Below are 17,434 nucleotides of genomic sequence, written 5' to 3' on the forward strand. Positions count from 1 at the left end.
AATACAAAATAGAATGTGTGACAAAATGTTCTCATTTCGCTGTTTGTTCGTTGGGAAAAATCAAGCTTTTTTCTTAGTTTAGGTTTCAAGTTTAATGCAACAAAGCGAGTTTTGTAAGAAAAAGAAAAATTATAATTGGCAAAAATACTAATAACACTCAACCGATTTATATTGAAAGTAGTGTATATTGAATAGAAAACATTATATTTTATTCAATAATTCGTAGAAATTACGTGTGGGTTATTCCGGAACAATTTAAATATTAAAATTTGATAAGCAGATATTTCTTAATATTTAAATAATTTATATATTGAAGATCGAACAATAATACATGAAGGAAAAAAAACAAAATAAACGACACCAAGTTAACAATCGGCTTAAATCGATCTTTATGCACTGTATTTATATGTGCAACTGATGTGATTTGAATGAATATAATGCATACTTAAAACTTAGCCGTTGCGGGCTTGATATATCAGTTATATTTTTAAGCATTTTGGCTGTTCGGAGCTTTCGAATTATGATTAATTACGATTAACGCGTTTTATCTTTAATAATTCGTGCAGACATATAGCATATATATACATACTTATACGTGTCACATGTAATTTATGAGAAGTAAAGTTTGAAAGTAGCGACACCTAACACGCAATTAAAACAACTGAGAAGCGTATACAAACGTACGTATATGGATAAATAATTGAAACGATTTATATATATGAAGTATTACACTCCCCTTTTATGCATACATCACTGAAGAACTGAAGTGTACTAAAATTGCTTTTACCCTTCTAAAATTCACAAATGCGCTTGAAGAACCTTGTGAAATATGTTTGTTTCTTATCCGATTTCTCTACGTCCGCTCATCTGTCCGCTTTCGATCTATTCTTGAAGGCCTCACAGTTGCAAAAATTGAAATTTGGGAGTTTCTTTCTTACTTGATGGTCGCATACTAACCAAAGATTTATAATTTACAATCTGTAGCATATAGTGACGCGGAACTCAGCGCAAAGGTATGCATGGATCCTGTGAAACTTCAGTGACAAAATGATCGAAATGGGCAAACGCTTCCACAATAAACAAAAAAGTCTAGGCTATAAACAAAATATATTGATCTCGAAGCGCATGTAAATATTTCCCGAGACTAGCTAAAGTATCGTTTTGAAAATGATCCAAGAAAACTAAAATAATAAAAAAAAACCGTCTATAATTCACAAGTTTGGTGCACTTACTGCAGCTTCGTGTGCAGGTTTTCTATTTCCCGAACGAGTCTTACCTTTTAGATCACATGAAACCTAAGTAGATCTGCGTGGCTTAAACCGCAGGTAGAGCGCGTGGGGTTGCGTTGCAACGAAGTGCTTGATCCAGAAAGGAGAGCATTCAGACGGGCCTTAGTCTGATTGGCGGGACGAACGTGTCCATATAATAGATCTCCATTCGGCATTGGGGGGGGTAACAAGTGCCATTTTCTCCTTCGGTGAGCATTTGGATACCACGACCACATTCACGATAAAAACGCTTGTTAAACGTCTAGACGCCCTACTCTAAATAGATACAATGAATCGAGCTTTTACAAAGCTGTTTATCTTCTTAAGAGAAAATATTGCATCAGAACTTTTTTGTTGGCAAAATTTCATCTCTTCGGGTTGCAAAGGTAGAACAGTGAGATTAATGAACGCAACACCGGTAATTGAATTTCGTTATGACGACGTATATCGAAGGGGTTCTCAGAGTACTCGAAGCGCCTTTGAGGTTGTTGATCGGTGCTTTAAGGAATTCTTTTAAGACAATTGACAATCCAATATTTGTTCCAAGTAGTAAACGCAATAAATATAACATAAAATCAAAGCAAAATCCTAGAGTGCAATCACCAAATATATTGTGACTCCCCCTTAAAAAATAGAGCACCTTTATTTTTCTACTTATTTTTTATATAAAATTTCAACGGAATTCAATCTTATTGATAAGAGAGTTTATAGGGTAAATTCAATTAATCTCTCTCTTATTTTCTCTTTAACCAGATAGACCCGAAAACTTTATTTACATTCCGCAATGAATATAAGCACTTCAAATGACGCGACGTCCAGTGTCATTTGTACTGATTATGGCAGTACAACGTTAAAAATTACATCTACTCTAGCGGACGGCGGAAACGTTACCTGTACATCTGATAGCGCGGCAACGGCTAGTACAACTTCTACCTTCGGTTATCAAAGATTAACGTCTATAAAACTTTCTAAACCTGATACATTCATCAAAACTCCCGGGACGAAAACTGTGATATCTACACGATTCTTAAAAATGACAATGGATATGAAATCGAATTGTGCTGATAGTGACACAAAGCAATCTCTAATAAATATCGAGTATTTCTTAAATATTATTAATCAAATTTGCATTGGTTTTACGACCATCTACATGAATTGGTTATGTTTGAGTACCGGCTTGACGAAGACCTCATTGCATGCATGGCTGGTAACGCTTGGGGTAAGTTTATAATATATGGTTGTTTTGTATGGAATATGTCGCATATTTTATAAATCTTCATGAACTATTTAATTGATAATGCGAACACTTCTACAAGAACACTGTTAATATAGTATGTCGCAGGAGTCATAACAGTAACCGCAAAACACGCAGTAAGTTATTTGCTATCAGAACTTATACTAAAAATAACGATATTGAACGCTTACTAATATATCTTAACAAGCATTAACTTTCAATTATGTTCAACATCTGTGAGGAACATTTTTTTAATAAGCTTTAAGAAGGCTGCGAAGATTTGTTCAAAGTTTTTCATTCCGCGTGCGGCATCCAATAATATGCGTAGAAAGGTTATATCTTTTTGACGAGTATCGTATACAAGGCACCTAAACGCAAAATATTTTTAAATACTTTTGGGTCCAACTCGTACGAGCCGAGTTCAAAAAAATGGTAACTTATCATTTTTCTCGAAAAGCATTTATTTATTCATTAATATCTATTTTGGCCTCTTTAAAGCCATCCCCCCGTAGATATAATACAACTGTGCCAGGGCGTTTTGCAATCATCGAACCATTTCTGATATGCGCTTTTTATTATGACCTCGTATATATCGATGTGAATTGCCGCTCGTGAAAAACCCACATGCTCGCACACATACAATTTTTCTAAATTTCACGGTTTTTATACTCTCTATTGAAGCTTGAGAGTACATTCAATTTGTCGAGGCGTTTGAAACAAGTAGAAAGAAGCTTCAGAGATCCCATAGGGTGTATATATTCTGGATCCGTATCAAATTGTCGTCTGTCCGACTATGTTATATTTGCGATACAATGAACCTAGTTCGAATTCGGCAAGAACATTGAAAGTTCCTTGCCAGCAGGTTAATATTAAAAGTGATTCAGCTTTCTGATTTTTTCACCCTTTACTTATAAACTGCAGCAGGTGGGCATTAAACATGTCCATGTGCATTTTCCCACACACTGTTATAATGAATAAAATATCGAAACGTAACCTTTTCGTTTTTCTTGAGTTTTGTCAAAGTCAAAGTTGGTGTGAAAAGGTTCGAGCACAACCGACTATAATACAGCACTTATGGTACAAAGATGCAACACGTAGAAGGAGTTGAAAGATATTCAGCTTTTGTAATACCAATCGATTTAGAATCACTTTTTAAATCGATTTAAGCGTTTCTGTTCATCTAGAACGTTGTAATTTCACTTGTAAAAAATTTAAAAAAAGAATTTAACGCCCTCAAAACAAACATGACATCCCGAACTAATTTATATGTTAGACCCATATTTTAAGTTTAAGCTAAAATATAGTTTATCCGATGTGCTATCACGTGATATTATTGTTAGTATTGGTATTAATGGTTTATCATGAGCGTTTTATAATGTAAAACTTTGTTCATTACCTTTGCACCACAGCTAGCATAACCCTGCATGGTAAAAAACTTAGCTCACCCATAACTCTAGAAATCGGCATCAGATTAATACGCACATTGATTAGCTCAAAATATGTATTTTGACCAAAACCTCTTGAGAAAAAAAGTTTTTCGACACGATATGTGTCAGAATTATAATTTCATTGTTGTTATGGGCCTGATAATACGAACTACTTAGAACCATTTTTATGGAAAATATATATGAGTGTTTTATAGGTGCTAGGTAAAATTGTTGGCCGGCCTATTGAACCAATGCCAAACTAAATTAAACCAAAACAAAAGCATCCCAATATACGCCTAACGTCAACTTTCACTTTCCATGGCTACAAATAAGGATTGCAATGTCAGCGAAAGGAATTTCAGAACAAGGCATTAATATTGTCAGCCTCATAAGTTTTGCAAAGATAATGACTAAATGAGCATAACTGTATTCCAATATTATGAAAACAGTTACTTCAATAGATAAATATTTAAACAACTTAAATTGAATTCCTTTAGATATTTTGGCAAATCTATTACATAAATAAAAATAAACAAATTTGGCTTAATAAATTTGCATTCATATATCAGAAAATTGTGTATTAAATTCTTCTATGACCGCTTGTTTATTACTGTTTATTTAATGTATTGTGAAGTTGTAAAAGCATACTTAATTACTGCGTATTCATAAAACGATAATGGGAGAAAAAGCAAAAAATTTTTATAAATTAAACATTGTATAAAAATTCTTTTTATTTGATTAAACCAAATTTTGTTTTACGACCATTTAATCTAACATGGTATTGTAGTCAAGCGACAGAATTTATACAACAATGCTCTGCTGTTATTATCTTAGCACAAGAATTATGCACTCAAATGCATTTAGAGCTCATCAATAATACACATATTTTAATTAACGTCTAAGGAAATACTATTCAAATCGAATTCTGAATCAATTGAAGCAGCTTTGTCTGTTCGTCTGTGTAATGTCTGTTGTAAGCATTCTTCTAATGTCTGTTGTAAGCTATCGGCTACGAATTTGGCAGAAACATTGAAAATTCTTGTCCACACCATTGAATGGGCAGCATTGAATGTGAGACAAATCGGTCGAACGACTTGCTCACAATACCTGGTAAATTGGGAACGTCTCTGTTTTGCAAAAGGAATAAATAATTGGTTTTTTGTTCATTACTCAAAAGTTACAGCAAATGTACCTATAAAAATTTGAACGCATATTTTGTGGGTCATGTATCTGTCCATTTTTTAAAGAAATCGGCCACACCCGCCTAATATTATATGTATTATCTATTTCAATAAAATATTTCCATTCATTCAAACATCTCGAAAATAATGGTCTTTAGGTCAAGCACAGATATGCGTAGACAGACGTCAAATAAATAGACGGACAGATAAGCTTGAACTTCAAAAAATGCTTCGGAATCAATAGTAATAATAAAATGGGGACGCGTGCCAAGTGTTTCATAAGTTCGCGCAATCTTAACATAGCTTAGGGTGCAAAATATTGAAATACTTTTCTTTAAATTATATATTTTTCTACTATTTCTTTTCCCTTACAGTTCTCGTTTCTTATGGCAGAGGCGATTATGTGCCATTACAAAAGTAATGTACTAACTTGTAATTTCCCTAGAGCTACTAAAACTACTATACATTGGGTATTACAAGTATTAGGCGGTGGTTTAGGTATAACTGGAACGCTTGTCAAATGTATACAGAAAGGATTCCTAATAGTAACAGTGCATGGAAAATTAGGTAAGAATGCTTCAAAAACTTACCCAGGCTTAGATTTTCGCAACATTTATAATATCTTTTCAGGCTTTGCCGCTCTTATCTTATGCTCTATTAGTATGATATCGGGCTTGGCTGCTCTTTACTCGCAGAAACTTAAACAGTTCTTGAGTCCTCTTTTAAATAAAACTTCTCATAATCTCTTAGGCTTAATAACATTTGTGCTGGCCTTAACTGCACAGTATTATGGTTATGAGACGGGATTTTTCGTTCGTAAGACCACCGAAGATTTTCGAATTCTTATGAAATTTATTACATTAATGACCCTAATATTGTCAAGTGTAGGACCATTAAAGTCTTTATATCATAAGCTAATGAATGTTAAAAAAAATTACTGGTAAACCTTTTTGTTGTGACCTTCGAAACAAGGCGAGAATATAATAATAATTAAAAATAAAATATTAGAAACAAGTAAACAAAAAATAAAATTTTTTTATTAATTTTTCAGTTCCTTATTTTAATCATATAGGTGGTGATTTTTAAACCGTACATTTGTGTGAGTTTCAAATAAGAAATCTGAAAGTTTTGATCATTTATGACAAACAATTGAATGCATGCGCCTTATGGCATCTCCGAGGCATACTTCTCGACCTAAAAATTGGAACACAACCTTTGTGGTGGTGACGGGCAAATGTTTTCGGTTTTAACTTACTTACTTAACTTATAATTGAGAAAAATAAATCGAAATTTTTAATTTGTTTTGTAATTTAAGTTTTACTGCAAGTCTCTTACTATAGAGAATTTATTTTACTATTATTTTATTCCAGGCCACAAAAGTTACTGCCACCTTTTCGCGTCATTTTGGCTGGTAAGGAAAATCCCTTACTGCGTTTTTCCATGTTTGTAATTGCTATTCTATTTGATTTAATTCGTGGAAAGCGCGACCGCTATAATATCAAAACAAATGTGGATTGATGAAGTGTAGTTTAAACAGCAGTTTGGTTAATCTACAATTATTTATTATTATTTATAATGTATATACATGCACCTATTCCTCTTTTTTAATCAAAAAATAGTTGCTCAAATGACATATGCTTACTAAGAACAAGGGATGAATGGAGAATCCGGAATTCACCATTTTTCAAGGTTTATAAAACCGACAAATATGTATGCGCTTAATTCGTGCACTTGTGTGTTTCGATACAATGTGGTACGACGTTTGCGATTATCATAACAAGATTTACACCTTACGATACAGCACGGTACGCATTGCAATGATTTTTGTTACGTCTAAGCTCAACTTATGTTATGCTCTATTATATTTTAGTTTAAATTAAAAAATACAAAATTTTCTCCATAACACGTTTTCAATACAATGCAATAGGAAGTAACCATGTTAAGCACAGAGCCCCTGTAGATTTATATTTATATGTACATGTAGCATATATATATATATATATTTATAGTACATATAAATTTTGTAATTTGATATATATAATTGTTATAACATCAAACACAATTTCATTCGAATGTTTGGCTGTAAAAGTAACCAATAAAAGACATATAGAAGTCATATGAAAACTTATTTTACTGCTCTATATAAAGTCATTCCTGAATTCATCGACACTTGCCCCTCCGTCTGCACAATGTCTACGTATTTTTGTTTGCAAACTAAAGTCCATACTGACGAGTTTTGGCCAAAGAGGCAATCAAAATGACCTAATTGGGTTAAAGTTGTCTCGTTATTAAGAGAGACAAAGTCATTATGTAAATAAACTATAATTCAATTTGTTTTTTTCTTTGAGATCTTGAGTTTAACTGTAAATCTTGCTATAATACCTTAGCGAATTGCTTCAACTAGAAAGCTATGTGACACAACTACTTCTAAAAGATGACTAATATAAAAAAAAACTAATATAATAACTAATACAATAACAGACAGAACATAATAAAATACATAAGGAGCAATATATTAGTATAGGGATGATAAAAGAACTATAAAAGAATAAGTATATTATTACAAATATATTACTATGTCAAATTTTCCTCGCTAACTTTTCCATTTTTTGTCCTCTTCTAATTCCACCCTCCGCTACCAAATTGTCCAAAAAATAATTTGACATTCTTGAAAAGCAGCAACTTAATTAATTAATTCAACTATCTAAATGGTTAAGGCGATGCTTTTTGCATTCATCGTCCGTCACAAACCAGAAAAATTCTTTTGACCTTCAGTCCTAAAAAAAGAAAAAAAAAATTCTAAAATTTATCCTAGATGTAAACATGAGTTGTGTTGGCGCGCACATTATCGAGGCAAACGTGAGAAAGGAAAGACGAACAAATGAGCATATTCTCTTAAGTGAAGTTTAAGAAGACATTTGCTGTCAAAGCTTTGCCTAGCGGAACATATCTGAGCGCAAATTTTTCTTTTTTTGATTAGTGTAATAAATTTCCAAAATATGCCAACTTATTTTTAGATAAAGGATATTTATTTATTTATTTGTTTTTTTTTTTTTATTTTTATTTATTTAGACATGACGCTCAACTAAAACAAATAAACAGTCGAATTCAATTGATTCCTAAAAGTAAACCTTATACTAGTTAATATTAAAAGCTAGTATAAAGTATATAAGGAGAAATAAGAAAAAAAAACAAATAAATGAAATAATAATTAAATAATAATTCTTGTATAAATAAAAAAACACGTACAGAACTAGCACAGTGGCGTACCCACAACCAGAACAGAACCAAATTCTAAGTGAACCGCTAAACCATCGCAAACATGCTAAAGCTTGGCAGCGGATACAGTAAGCAACAACAATTAATTTTCGAATCATAACGAGATATTAAGATTAAAAGTTAGTTTAAATACGGCATAGACAAAGGGCGATATTCAAATCAAATCAATGCAAATTTCTTTATATATCGATAATAATCGCCGTTAAAGTACATTAATTTGCTGCATATCTGACCATTTACTCAACAGATTGTTTACTATAGATTACGCTCTTTTAATTATATAGATCCATAAACGAAAAACAAACAGCCAATGTATAATCTTGTTGCAATCAAGGATAATGGCGGATTTAAAGGAGTGTTCAAATTAGAAAAAGGACGAGAAGTTAGCTTCTAAAAATAATATGAATATTTGTTAGAGAGAACATCTATGTGTCAGTCTCGGGAATTATTGGCTGATGTGTTGTATACATACATACAGACATAATTTAGATTTTGGCGCAGTTAAGATTAATTTCAAGATAATTATACCTTAAGAGCTCCCTCAATTTCGGCTTGATCCTAACCACAAAAGTCCCAAAATTTAACTTTTTCGAGCGACTGAAAATGAATCGACGTTTCATTCGATAAACGAAATAACTTCTCGTAGTACAGTAAATTAAATATTTCGGTGTAGATTCTTAAAAGAGAAATATGAAAGAACTAAAGATTGAAGCAGATCATGTCAATAATAAAATAAAAAAATATCAAGGTTTATATTGAAATAGAAACACAAAAGGTAGTCACATACAAAGGCCGAAAGAAAGAAAGCTTTGGATTACGCAATCAACGAAAACAAATGTTTGCAATCACATAAAGTCATTTTGAGGGCCCTGTTATGAGAATATGACAACAATCGATTGTGATCAAGCGGCCACAATCAAGCGACCACAATACCACAACTCTTTTATGTTATTTCTAGAATATCAAAAAAAAAGTCCTTATTGGAGAGAAACTTTTCCCTCAGTGAGTCTTGTGCTTCTCTTCAAGCTTTTCGAAAAGAATTGTCGTGTCTGGTGGGAGATTACAATCCTTAGTCTTACCTGCTGAATTCTAAATTCTCTAATACGCCATAGATGTCTTTGGAAAGTGTTTGAAGGTTATTTTTGCTGTTATTATTATCACTATTTTTATTATTATTCAAAAAGAAATACATACTAATAATGAAAAAACAATTCAATAATAAATAAGAAAACGCTTAAATTCTAGTCATACTTCATCTAATACTTGATTTAATTTATTACTTACACAGTGCCCTAGACACATGTGCTAGCATATTTATGCTCACGGTACATCAATTCCAAGATTCGGATGCCCTAATAAACGGTAGACCGTCTAAGTAATCTTATACACGTTACAATGTAGAGAAAACGATGATTTCGTATAGTATAATATTCGGTGGGCGTGGATGATTTGATCGATATTTGTAAAGTATACGTGCAAATTGTTATCTTGTCTCTACTGCGATTAATGCGTAACGGACAAACAACCTTGAAACTACAGATGCTCGTAGTTTACACTGCTCTGTAAGAACATCACCCGACAAGAATTTCCAATGTCTATGCAAAATTCGAAGCCGTTAACGTTATATTAGCAGCCAAGAGAGGTTTTATCACAGCAGAACGACGAGAAAACACTTTATGCGGTCTACGAGATTATAGGTTTTGCAAATGTTTTGGCAAAACGTATATATCCTTATCCGCCGGCAGTGGATACAAACACAACGTTAGACAATATGTCTTCACGCTCGTACATCCCACTTAGATTAATTTATAGCAAGGTATCCCTTCTTTGTAGGTAGGAAGTTTATTTAAAGAAATTCATAAAATATATATACGCGCACCTTGTTTGCATTTGGAACTTTTTGTTGTACCGTGTAATTCCTCCTTAAATAAACTGTCCTTAATCTCACTATATTTGAAGAAGCTATTTAAAGCAAACAAAAAAAAATGATATACTCAGGTGATACCGATCGTCACACACTCCACGCGGCTTGGCCTAATACAATTTTTAACTTATTTTCGCGATAGTCGATAATTCACATCAATTTTGTGTGCGTAAATAGTAAGGCTTAGTAATTTTTGCCGAGGAATTTCGGAAATTGCAATCTTTTTCCATATAAGAACTTCTTAAACGATCTATAAGTTTTGTGTGAACACAGGTACGCGGCACAAGAACAAACGTGCTTAAATCGATTCATATATAGTATCTTCAGCGTAATCAAAATAAATGAAAATAATAGGTGACCAATTAAAACAGATGAAGACATAAAATAATTAAACTGAAATCATAAGTGGCACATTTTACAAAAGTGCCGAAATGCTTATGTAATAACTGTCATTTCGAACAAGAGAGCAGTGAGCTGTGCTCGAAAATAGGTGGAAACGCCCAAGCCGGAAAACCTTGTATGGCCGATTGTAGTGGTAAAAGGAGAAATGGCTTGCTATTGAGAGCTTTACAGTAGGCATCTTCCAGACATTACGGATCCAGTATAGGAACTACTCTAGGAACATCACCGATGGTCATGAGCTGTATATTGCGCTATTCTATCACGGTGACAGGGGGAGGGGATGATTTTAAAGGATTAGAGTCCCCTATGATGGCTTATGAAAGAGCTTCCCTTCTACCGAAAAAAAAACGTCCAAAAAAAAGAAAGAACGAAAATGTTTTATAAGCGTCAGAAGTGCATTTATTATATACTTTTGTCTAATTCTCTTATACATCAAAATAATACTTTTCTTAACGTTTGCAAATAAAATGTAAAAATACAAAAAAAATTCGCTTTACTCACACGTGTAATATTTATAAATAAATATATATAGCTTAACAGTATAAATAAATAGTACCTACAAAAAAACATTTTCACTTGACACTTTTTCTCTTTTGCTTTTGTATTAGCAGACCTTTCAGTAAATATATTAGTAAATATGTCCCTTTTAAGCGGTTGCACATGTATTTGTAAGCATATATACGTATATACCCATACATATACATATATGTAAGCAAATAAATTTTTTCTTTTTCCACGTTAGAGTAAGGCAATAGATTTTATTTTTTATATAATTTTTAACATATCACGTAGTTGCTGTTACAGTTTTTATTGAGTATTTTCCGTGAGATTATGGCATTTGCTAGCAATTCACTTTTAAGCGTTCAAATTTAACGCAACGCGCGGATTACTTGTTATTCCTGTCGTGAAGCGAACGAAACTTTACTTTCAATTTTGAACGTCTATCAGTTAGTCGCTCGGAATGATTTTTCGTTAAAATGTTGTGATCATATTACCACCATATATTGCAGATCCTGACTTAACAAGAAAAACATATAGGAACTTTCAATTTTTTATCCTTTTTATTCTGGCAGTTGCACATATACAACTAAATTTAAGTGCAAAATATCAATTTTTTTTTTTCAACGTTATCTCTTTTTCACTACGGGTTGTGAATTTATTTAATTTCTTCGAACTAAAATCCAGCACGTTGATAGTTCGTTTTAAAACCCTGTCCAATAATCCAATCGATGTCGAGAGTTCTACTTTATCATACTGAATATAAAGCCAGCAAAAGAATTTCTCATTTATTTAGTGAGCCGAAAAAAAATAGTTTGTGCAGATTCTTTAAGCCCATATTCTTGCAACATTTCACGTGCGATAGTTTTTTTGCTAATTATAAGTTACTTATTTAAAACATCTTACGCTTCCAATTCTGACGGAATTAAGTCATTTCCCGACCTGTTAGCGAACACACAGAACCTTTTTAAAGTTTATTAAATTTGCATCTTTATAGCTTTTCATGTCAACGTTCAAAACTTTGCGATGAAATGTCTCACAATTAAATTCAAGGATATCCGTCCACATGAGCAGGAAAATATATTTTATTCTTCTGAATTCCGTTCCATTGCAGTTGAAACCAACGTTTCTGCTACTGTTTAAAACTAGCTGCAACAAAATACAATGCTTTGATGATTTGGAAACTTTAAAAAAAACATTTTACTTATTTTTAAACGAAATATCCAGCGAACTAAATAATTTCAAGCACACATTCCACGTTTTAGAGTTATCCCCATTGCAAAAGATATTAGGATCGCAAATGTCAGTGGAAAAGCATTTAGTATTTTCGGCATATACTTAAAGAAGAAAATTTGTTTCCTGACTTTTCCACTAATGTCCACGTCGTGTTTAGTTCAAAGTCATGATCGGATACAAAATTCAGGCAAAAACAGATTGGAATAATTGGGTCATACCATAGCAATTTGCAAATGTGGAATGTGAATAGAGCGTGAAACACAGCGAAACGCTGCGTTCTCTTGCCGAACGTAAAATAATCAAAAAAAAAAGGATAAACAAATATGTAGATGAAGCATGCTAATACGCGAAATATAAAGATCAAATTTCAAATTCTTCCATTAGCAAACGCCAAAATCTTTTTCAAAAACAGAGATTATATGCTGCCTTCTTTACAATTAATTCAAAATGTTGTTACTCAAAATCTATTAAATCGTTTTGTTGTAAAACCCATAGGAAATGCTTCAATATGCTGATGCAAGCAGGAATTGTTTTCTTTCTCGTCCTCAACTTTTTCCTCTGAAATAAGTAAATATTTATTATCATTTTCCATAGCCAAAGTAGAGCAATAACGTTTCTCTAAACAGTAACGACAATTATTGATTGCTTCTCCATATACGTTCTCATCATAAAATATTAATTTTTTGGAAGCAGAGGCTACGGCGACCTTATGGTCGTATCGTAAGTACAAGACTAGACAAATGAAAAGCAAAATCAATAGTATGCAAGTGATACCACTGGCAATACTGGCTTGTTCGAGTATAGGACGTGGAAGTTTTGGTTGATAGGAGCCATCTAATTCCTTGTACTCACAACGAGGACCCATAAAGCCAATAGCACACTCACAATTATGCATAATCGAACCGCCGATCTTTACTGCAAAGCACGTGGCCTCGTTCAAACAATACCATTTATGATAATCGGCCGAACATTTAAATGTCGGGAATGTTATATTCGGTCTCAGTGTAGTTGTCGTTGTTGTAGTTGTGGCAGTAGTGCTAGCGCTGATTGTAGCCAATGTAGAGGTTGAAGTAGTAGTAGTTGTGCTCGTAATAGTAGTGGTACTAGTAGTTGAAGGAGGCATCTTAGTAGTGGTGGGTGCAGCTATAGAGAAAGGTCTAGGTTTTGGTACACTACGACTAGAGCAAGCCAGTATCGTAGAGGGCCAACACATTAGCATTAACAATGTAAAAAGACAGCATATAATTAGTAATTGAAACTTGAAATTAAACATTTTTATATATTTTCTTGAATACTTGAAGTTTATAAGAATACTGTTCTAACCTTAAAAGTGGAATGCTTTCTTTAGCTTAATAGACTAATGTTTGATTTTTGGTATTTTTTTTTTGTTTTTTTTTTTTAGTATTTGGTATACATTTCTTGAGAGCTGTTGAAAACCGTATTAAAATTCAATTAAATACTTTAACTACTTTAAGTCAGCAAATATTTATATCACAAAATGTAAAAAAAAGAGAAGATATATTTAATTAATTAATATAATAATGAATTTTTTTTCTCTTAAATTTCAGCATATATTTATTAAAATTATTTCAATAAATGAAATATTGATGTGTGTGTCTGCTCTCAAAACCCACTCGTATGCAGTCCGCGAGCTTCATAAACCTGTGCGGGAAGTAGAAATATAGAAAATAAAAGATTATCATTAATATTCAAAATAATTTTCGTAAAAAACAAACAAATAATGGAAAACGCTTCTCGATTCATTTCTATATTATATGTAGATGTGGAATCAAGTGCGTAAATCTATTTAAATAAATTCACACAGAGAATATGTTATGTACCTTTATACCGATGATGATAAAGTGATGATGAGATGAGAGGCTTCTACAAAATATAAATTTTTGTTTTTACTCTTTTCTAAACAAAGTTTTGTTTAATAACATCCATAACAATTTTAATATAAAATTAAAATGTTAAGATGTCAAAGCGAACATTAGAAGAAGAAGAAGAAAATACATTCACACAAACATACATATGTATTAAGCGGATTTTTTTTTTTATTTTTAAAGTTCGGCTCTTACGACAAATACTACTAAAAACTTTTGTAAAACTGTTTTTAACCAACTTCATTTAACAAAGAAAAATTGTTCTTTCTTTAATCGCAATTTTCAAGGATTACATAAAAAAGATCAAAATAATAATAATAATTCATTTTATGCAACGCCAATTTTATGAATACTATGCGTCGTGCAAACAAGGTCACGTGAATAAAACGCGAGGAGTCTTTGATAGTCAATTGTTAGCTGATTGAGACTGCCTTGGAATTGAACTAATACATAATCTTACTTAATGGTAGCACCCCAACCTAACGGTTAAATATTGTAAGTTAAAAGCTTTAGTATTGCAAATGTCTTGTCATGCTTTAAATTACTTCGCTTCGGCTATCGCTGGCACGTTTTGACCAGATTTCAATTTCCATAATAAGGTCAAGATGCCTGTGACATTTTCACTTTCTACCCTGTCTATTACGATTTTACGAGTTCAAAAAACAATTGGCAAGGTGCCAAATGGACGGAGAATGTTATGCTAATGAAGATATGTACGCATTATACTTTAGGTCGCAACTATGCTGCGGCAACAATCATAACAAATACCAAAAGTGCTTCTGAATGCTTCACCAAGTGGTAAAGACTTGCAAGGTTCTAACAAGAATATTGCTATGTGTCGGATCAACGCACATGCTTGCCAGTCTGTGACCAAGCGCCCAAATTTAAAGATTTAAACCTGAAGTTCGATGTGTACATGAGAGAAAGCAATGCTCGTCATGTAGCATAGCCGAAAAGTTATTCTTATATTATATTTGCCATTATTATTAAAGGTGTTGAGCAACTAGAACTTGAAGTTGTCTTAACAAGTATGAAAACTGGACGGCGCTTTAGTTGATCTAACCATTATTCGTTTTTCAAATACATGTATCATAAAACATAGAAATTTTGCGCAAGTGTTATATAACACATTTTGAAATTATATTTGAATATTCGTGGGTTCAAATCTCAAGTGCGGTAGAGTTTGTAATAAAGCCGGAAGCCTTAAATGCTAATGCTTTAAGACTTTAGTCTTAGAATTTATTCTCTGGCTTAATATTAATAATAATGATAATAATAATATTTGATGACATATGTCAGGAATGCTTTTTTGTCTTAAACTTTTGGAACAGTTAGCGAAATTTATTTCGTTTTGTTCGAAGATATAACCTCCGTCCCACATTAATAAAGTGCTCCAAGCGTTTGAAGGGCTAAAAACAAATTAATATTATCTTTACTTATAATTTCCAGAAATGCAATTATTTTCAGCTTGGGGACTTCTACATAGCATTTTGCCCTTCTGCTTCAATGCATCATAGTTGAAGCACCAGCTATATTTGTTTCCAAAAATGTGTAGTTCCTCGCAACGCTAGAAACTTCTTGGCTTTTGCTTAAGCTGTTGGAAACAAATCGAGCGTAAATTTCCAAATCGTTTAACTTTTTACTCGAAATTTCACGCTTCTTTAAGCCCTGCAACTGATTAACGCCAACAATTCGGGTCTCCTAATATTTCAAATTTCTATTTTTCAAAAGATTTTCTGCTTTTAAAAATTTTCTTAATTTAAAAAATAAGACAATGATACACTCAATACGTGTAAAATTGCCCCAACGAACTGTTTTAGGTCCAGCAATGCATACAATTTTCGCTTTAGTTCTTCCGACCGCTGACAATACTTTAAATGTGATGAATGCGCGCGACACAGCGATACTATTTTTATGTAGTGCACCCACAAATGTTTCTTACGAACTGCAAATTCATCTCAAAAAAATTCCGCCGAACAAACGATAAAATAATATCCCTACCAAAAACTGTGTCAAACAGCTTTGCTTACATGTCGACCAAAGATTAACATAAGAAAATGAAACCAACTTGGCTTAAACCTTATACCTACAAACCAGAAGACTTACTCTATTGTCTAATTCGTCTAATATCTTGACTTAATCTATAAGAGAGTATCTTTAAAACCCTTTCTGTCCTACGCCATACAATGTGGAGAAAGGCTAGTAACTTTAATATTAAAATACTTCAAAGAAGGCAATTTATCTTCTTGCTAACGCCCCGCAGCAAAATTATTTATGATGACCTGAACTTACTGCTCAGCAAAAATGGGATTCGACGCCTTCCTTAAAATACCCTGTCAGAGTGAGTAATTACGTTATTCCCTTGGCAATAGCTCTTTTAGGCGATCCAGAAGGAGAACGTTGAAGAGGCGCCATATATTAGCTGCCCCAGTGGCAAATTAACTTAATTTTCGTCCCTTAAAATATTTTAATGATTTTCCCAAGTTTATACAAGTTTATTCTTTTTATTTATTTGAACATCACATTTGTATTGTTATATTCTTCCAATTGGAGGACAATAATCTCTGGTATTTTCCTCACGTTGGTATAAAATTTACTAATTATCTTCTTGGATAAATTACAAAGCAGATATGCAATAAAAAAATAAAAAAATAAAAAATATGAGATTGTACTTTCTGTTTATCAAACGAAATTGATCACAGTGAAAATTGATTATGTTTCACTAGAAGACAAATCATTCAAAATCATTAAAAATCAAAAGCTTTTTGCGACAAATAAGTTAGCAAATTACCAACTGAAGGAATGGTTTAAACTTGTGCTAGTTGTACTGAATAATCATATAAGAATACTACTTTAATCAAAAAGAGAAAAATCAGTACCACTCCCTTCACGATTTTTTCAATTTCTAATTTCAATTTTCTCACGAAATTTGCCCATTAACTGATACACCATATATATCTTCATATACATACACCTTTAATTATGTACACCGGATGTATATAACGTTGTGCAGATGACGTTCAGAAACGTTCAGAAAGATTTAACATAGATCCGTGTTTTATTATATTAACCGATTCTGCAATTAGACTCGTCTATCTC

At 32.5% G+C, this 17,434-nt stretch overlaps 2 protein-coding genes across 3 annotated transcripts; one reads left to right on the forward strand and one right to left on the reverse strand.

Annotated features, from left to right (window-relative positions):
• Positions 1-136: 136 nt before the first annotated feature.
• On the forward strand, positions 137-6,107 carry LOC119641078 (cytochrome b561 domain-containing protein 2-like). Of its 2 annotated transcripts, none has more exons than XM_038039510.1 (4): positions 137-680; positions 2,022-2,487; positions 5,485-5,677; positions 5,741-6,107. In XM_038039510.1, exons 2-4 carry the CDS (start codon positions 2,053-2,055, stop codon positions 6,052-6,054), a joined length of 942 nt encoding a protein of 313 aa, XP_037895438.1. In that variant the 5' UTR covers positions 137-680; positions 2,022-2,052; the 3' UTR covers positions 6,055-6,107. The 2 variants fall into 2 exon arrangements, with proteins under 2 accessions (XP_037895438.1, XP_037895439.1); XM_038039511.1 differs by having other exon boundaries at positions 2,026-2,487.
• A 5,155-nt stretch (positions 6,108-11,262) lies between these two features.
• Positions 11,263-13,964, reverse strand: LOC119641116 (protein spitz-like). Its single transcript, XM_038039574.1, has one exon. It carries the CDS (start codon positions 13,720-13,722, stop codon positions 12,907-12,909), a length of 816 nt encoding a protein of 271 aa, XP_037895502.1. The 5' UTR covers positions 13,723-13,964; the 3' UTR covers positions 11,263-12,906.
• Between the last annotated feature and the right edge of the window lie 3,470 nt (positions 13,965-17,434).

This window comes from Glossina fuscipes, unplaced genomic scaffold (genome assembly GCF_014805625.2).
Source record: "Glossina fuscipes isolate IAEA_lab_2018 unplaced genomic scaffold, Yale_Gfus_2 142, whole genome shotgun sequence".
NCBI classification, from domain to species: Eukaryota; Metazoa; Arthropoda; class Insecta; order Diptera; family Glossinidae; genus Glossina; species Glossina fuscipes.

Coding starts and splice junctions, on each gene's coding strand:
- LOC119641078 (XM_038039510.1), top strand. CDS start 2,053: ATGAATATAAGCACTTCAAATGACGCGACGTCCAGTGTCATTTGTACT. Junction 2,488..5,484: donor CATGGCTGGTAACGCTTGGG/GTAAGTTTATAA, acceptor TTTCCCTTACAG/TTCTCGTTTCTTATGGCAGA. Junction 5,678..5,740: donor AACAGTGCATGGAAAATTAG/GTAAGAATGCTT, acceptor ATATCTTTTCAG/GCTTTGCCGCTCTTATCTTA.
- LOC119641116 (XM_038039574.1), bottom strand. CDS start 13,722: ATGTTTAATTTCAAGTTTCAATTACTAATTATATGCTGTCTTTTTACA.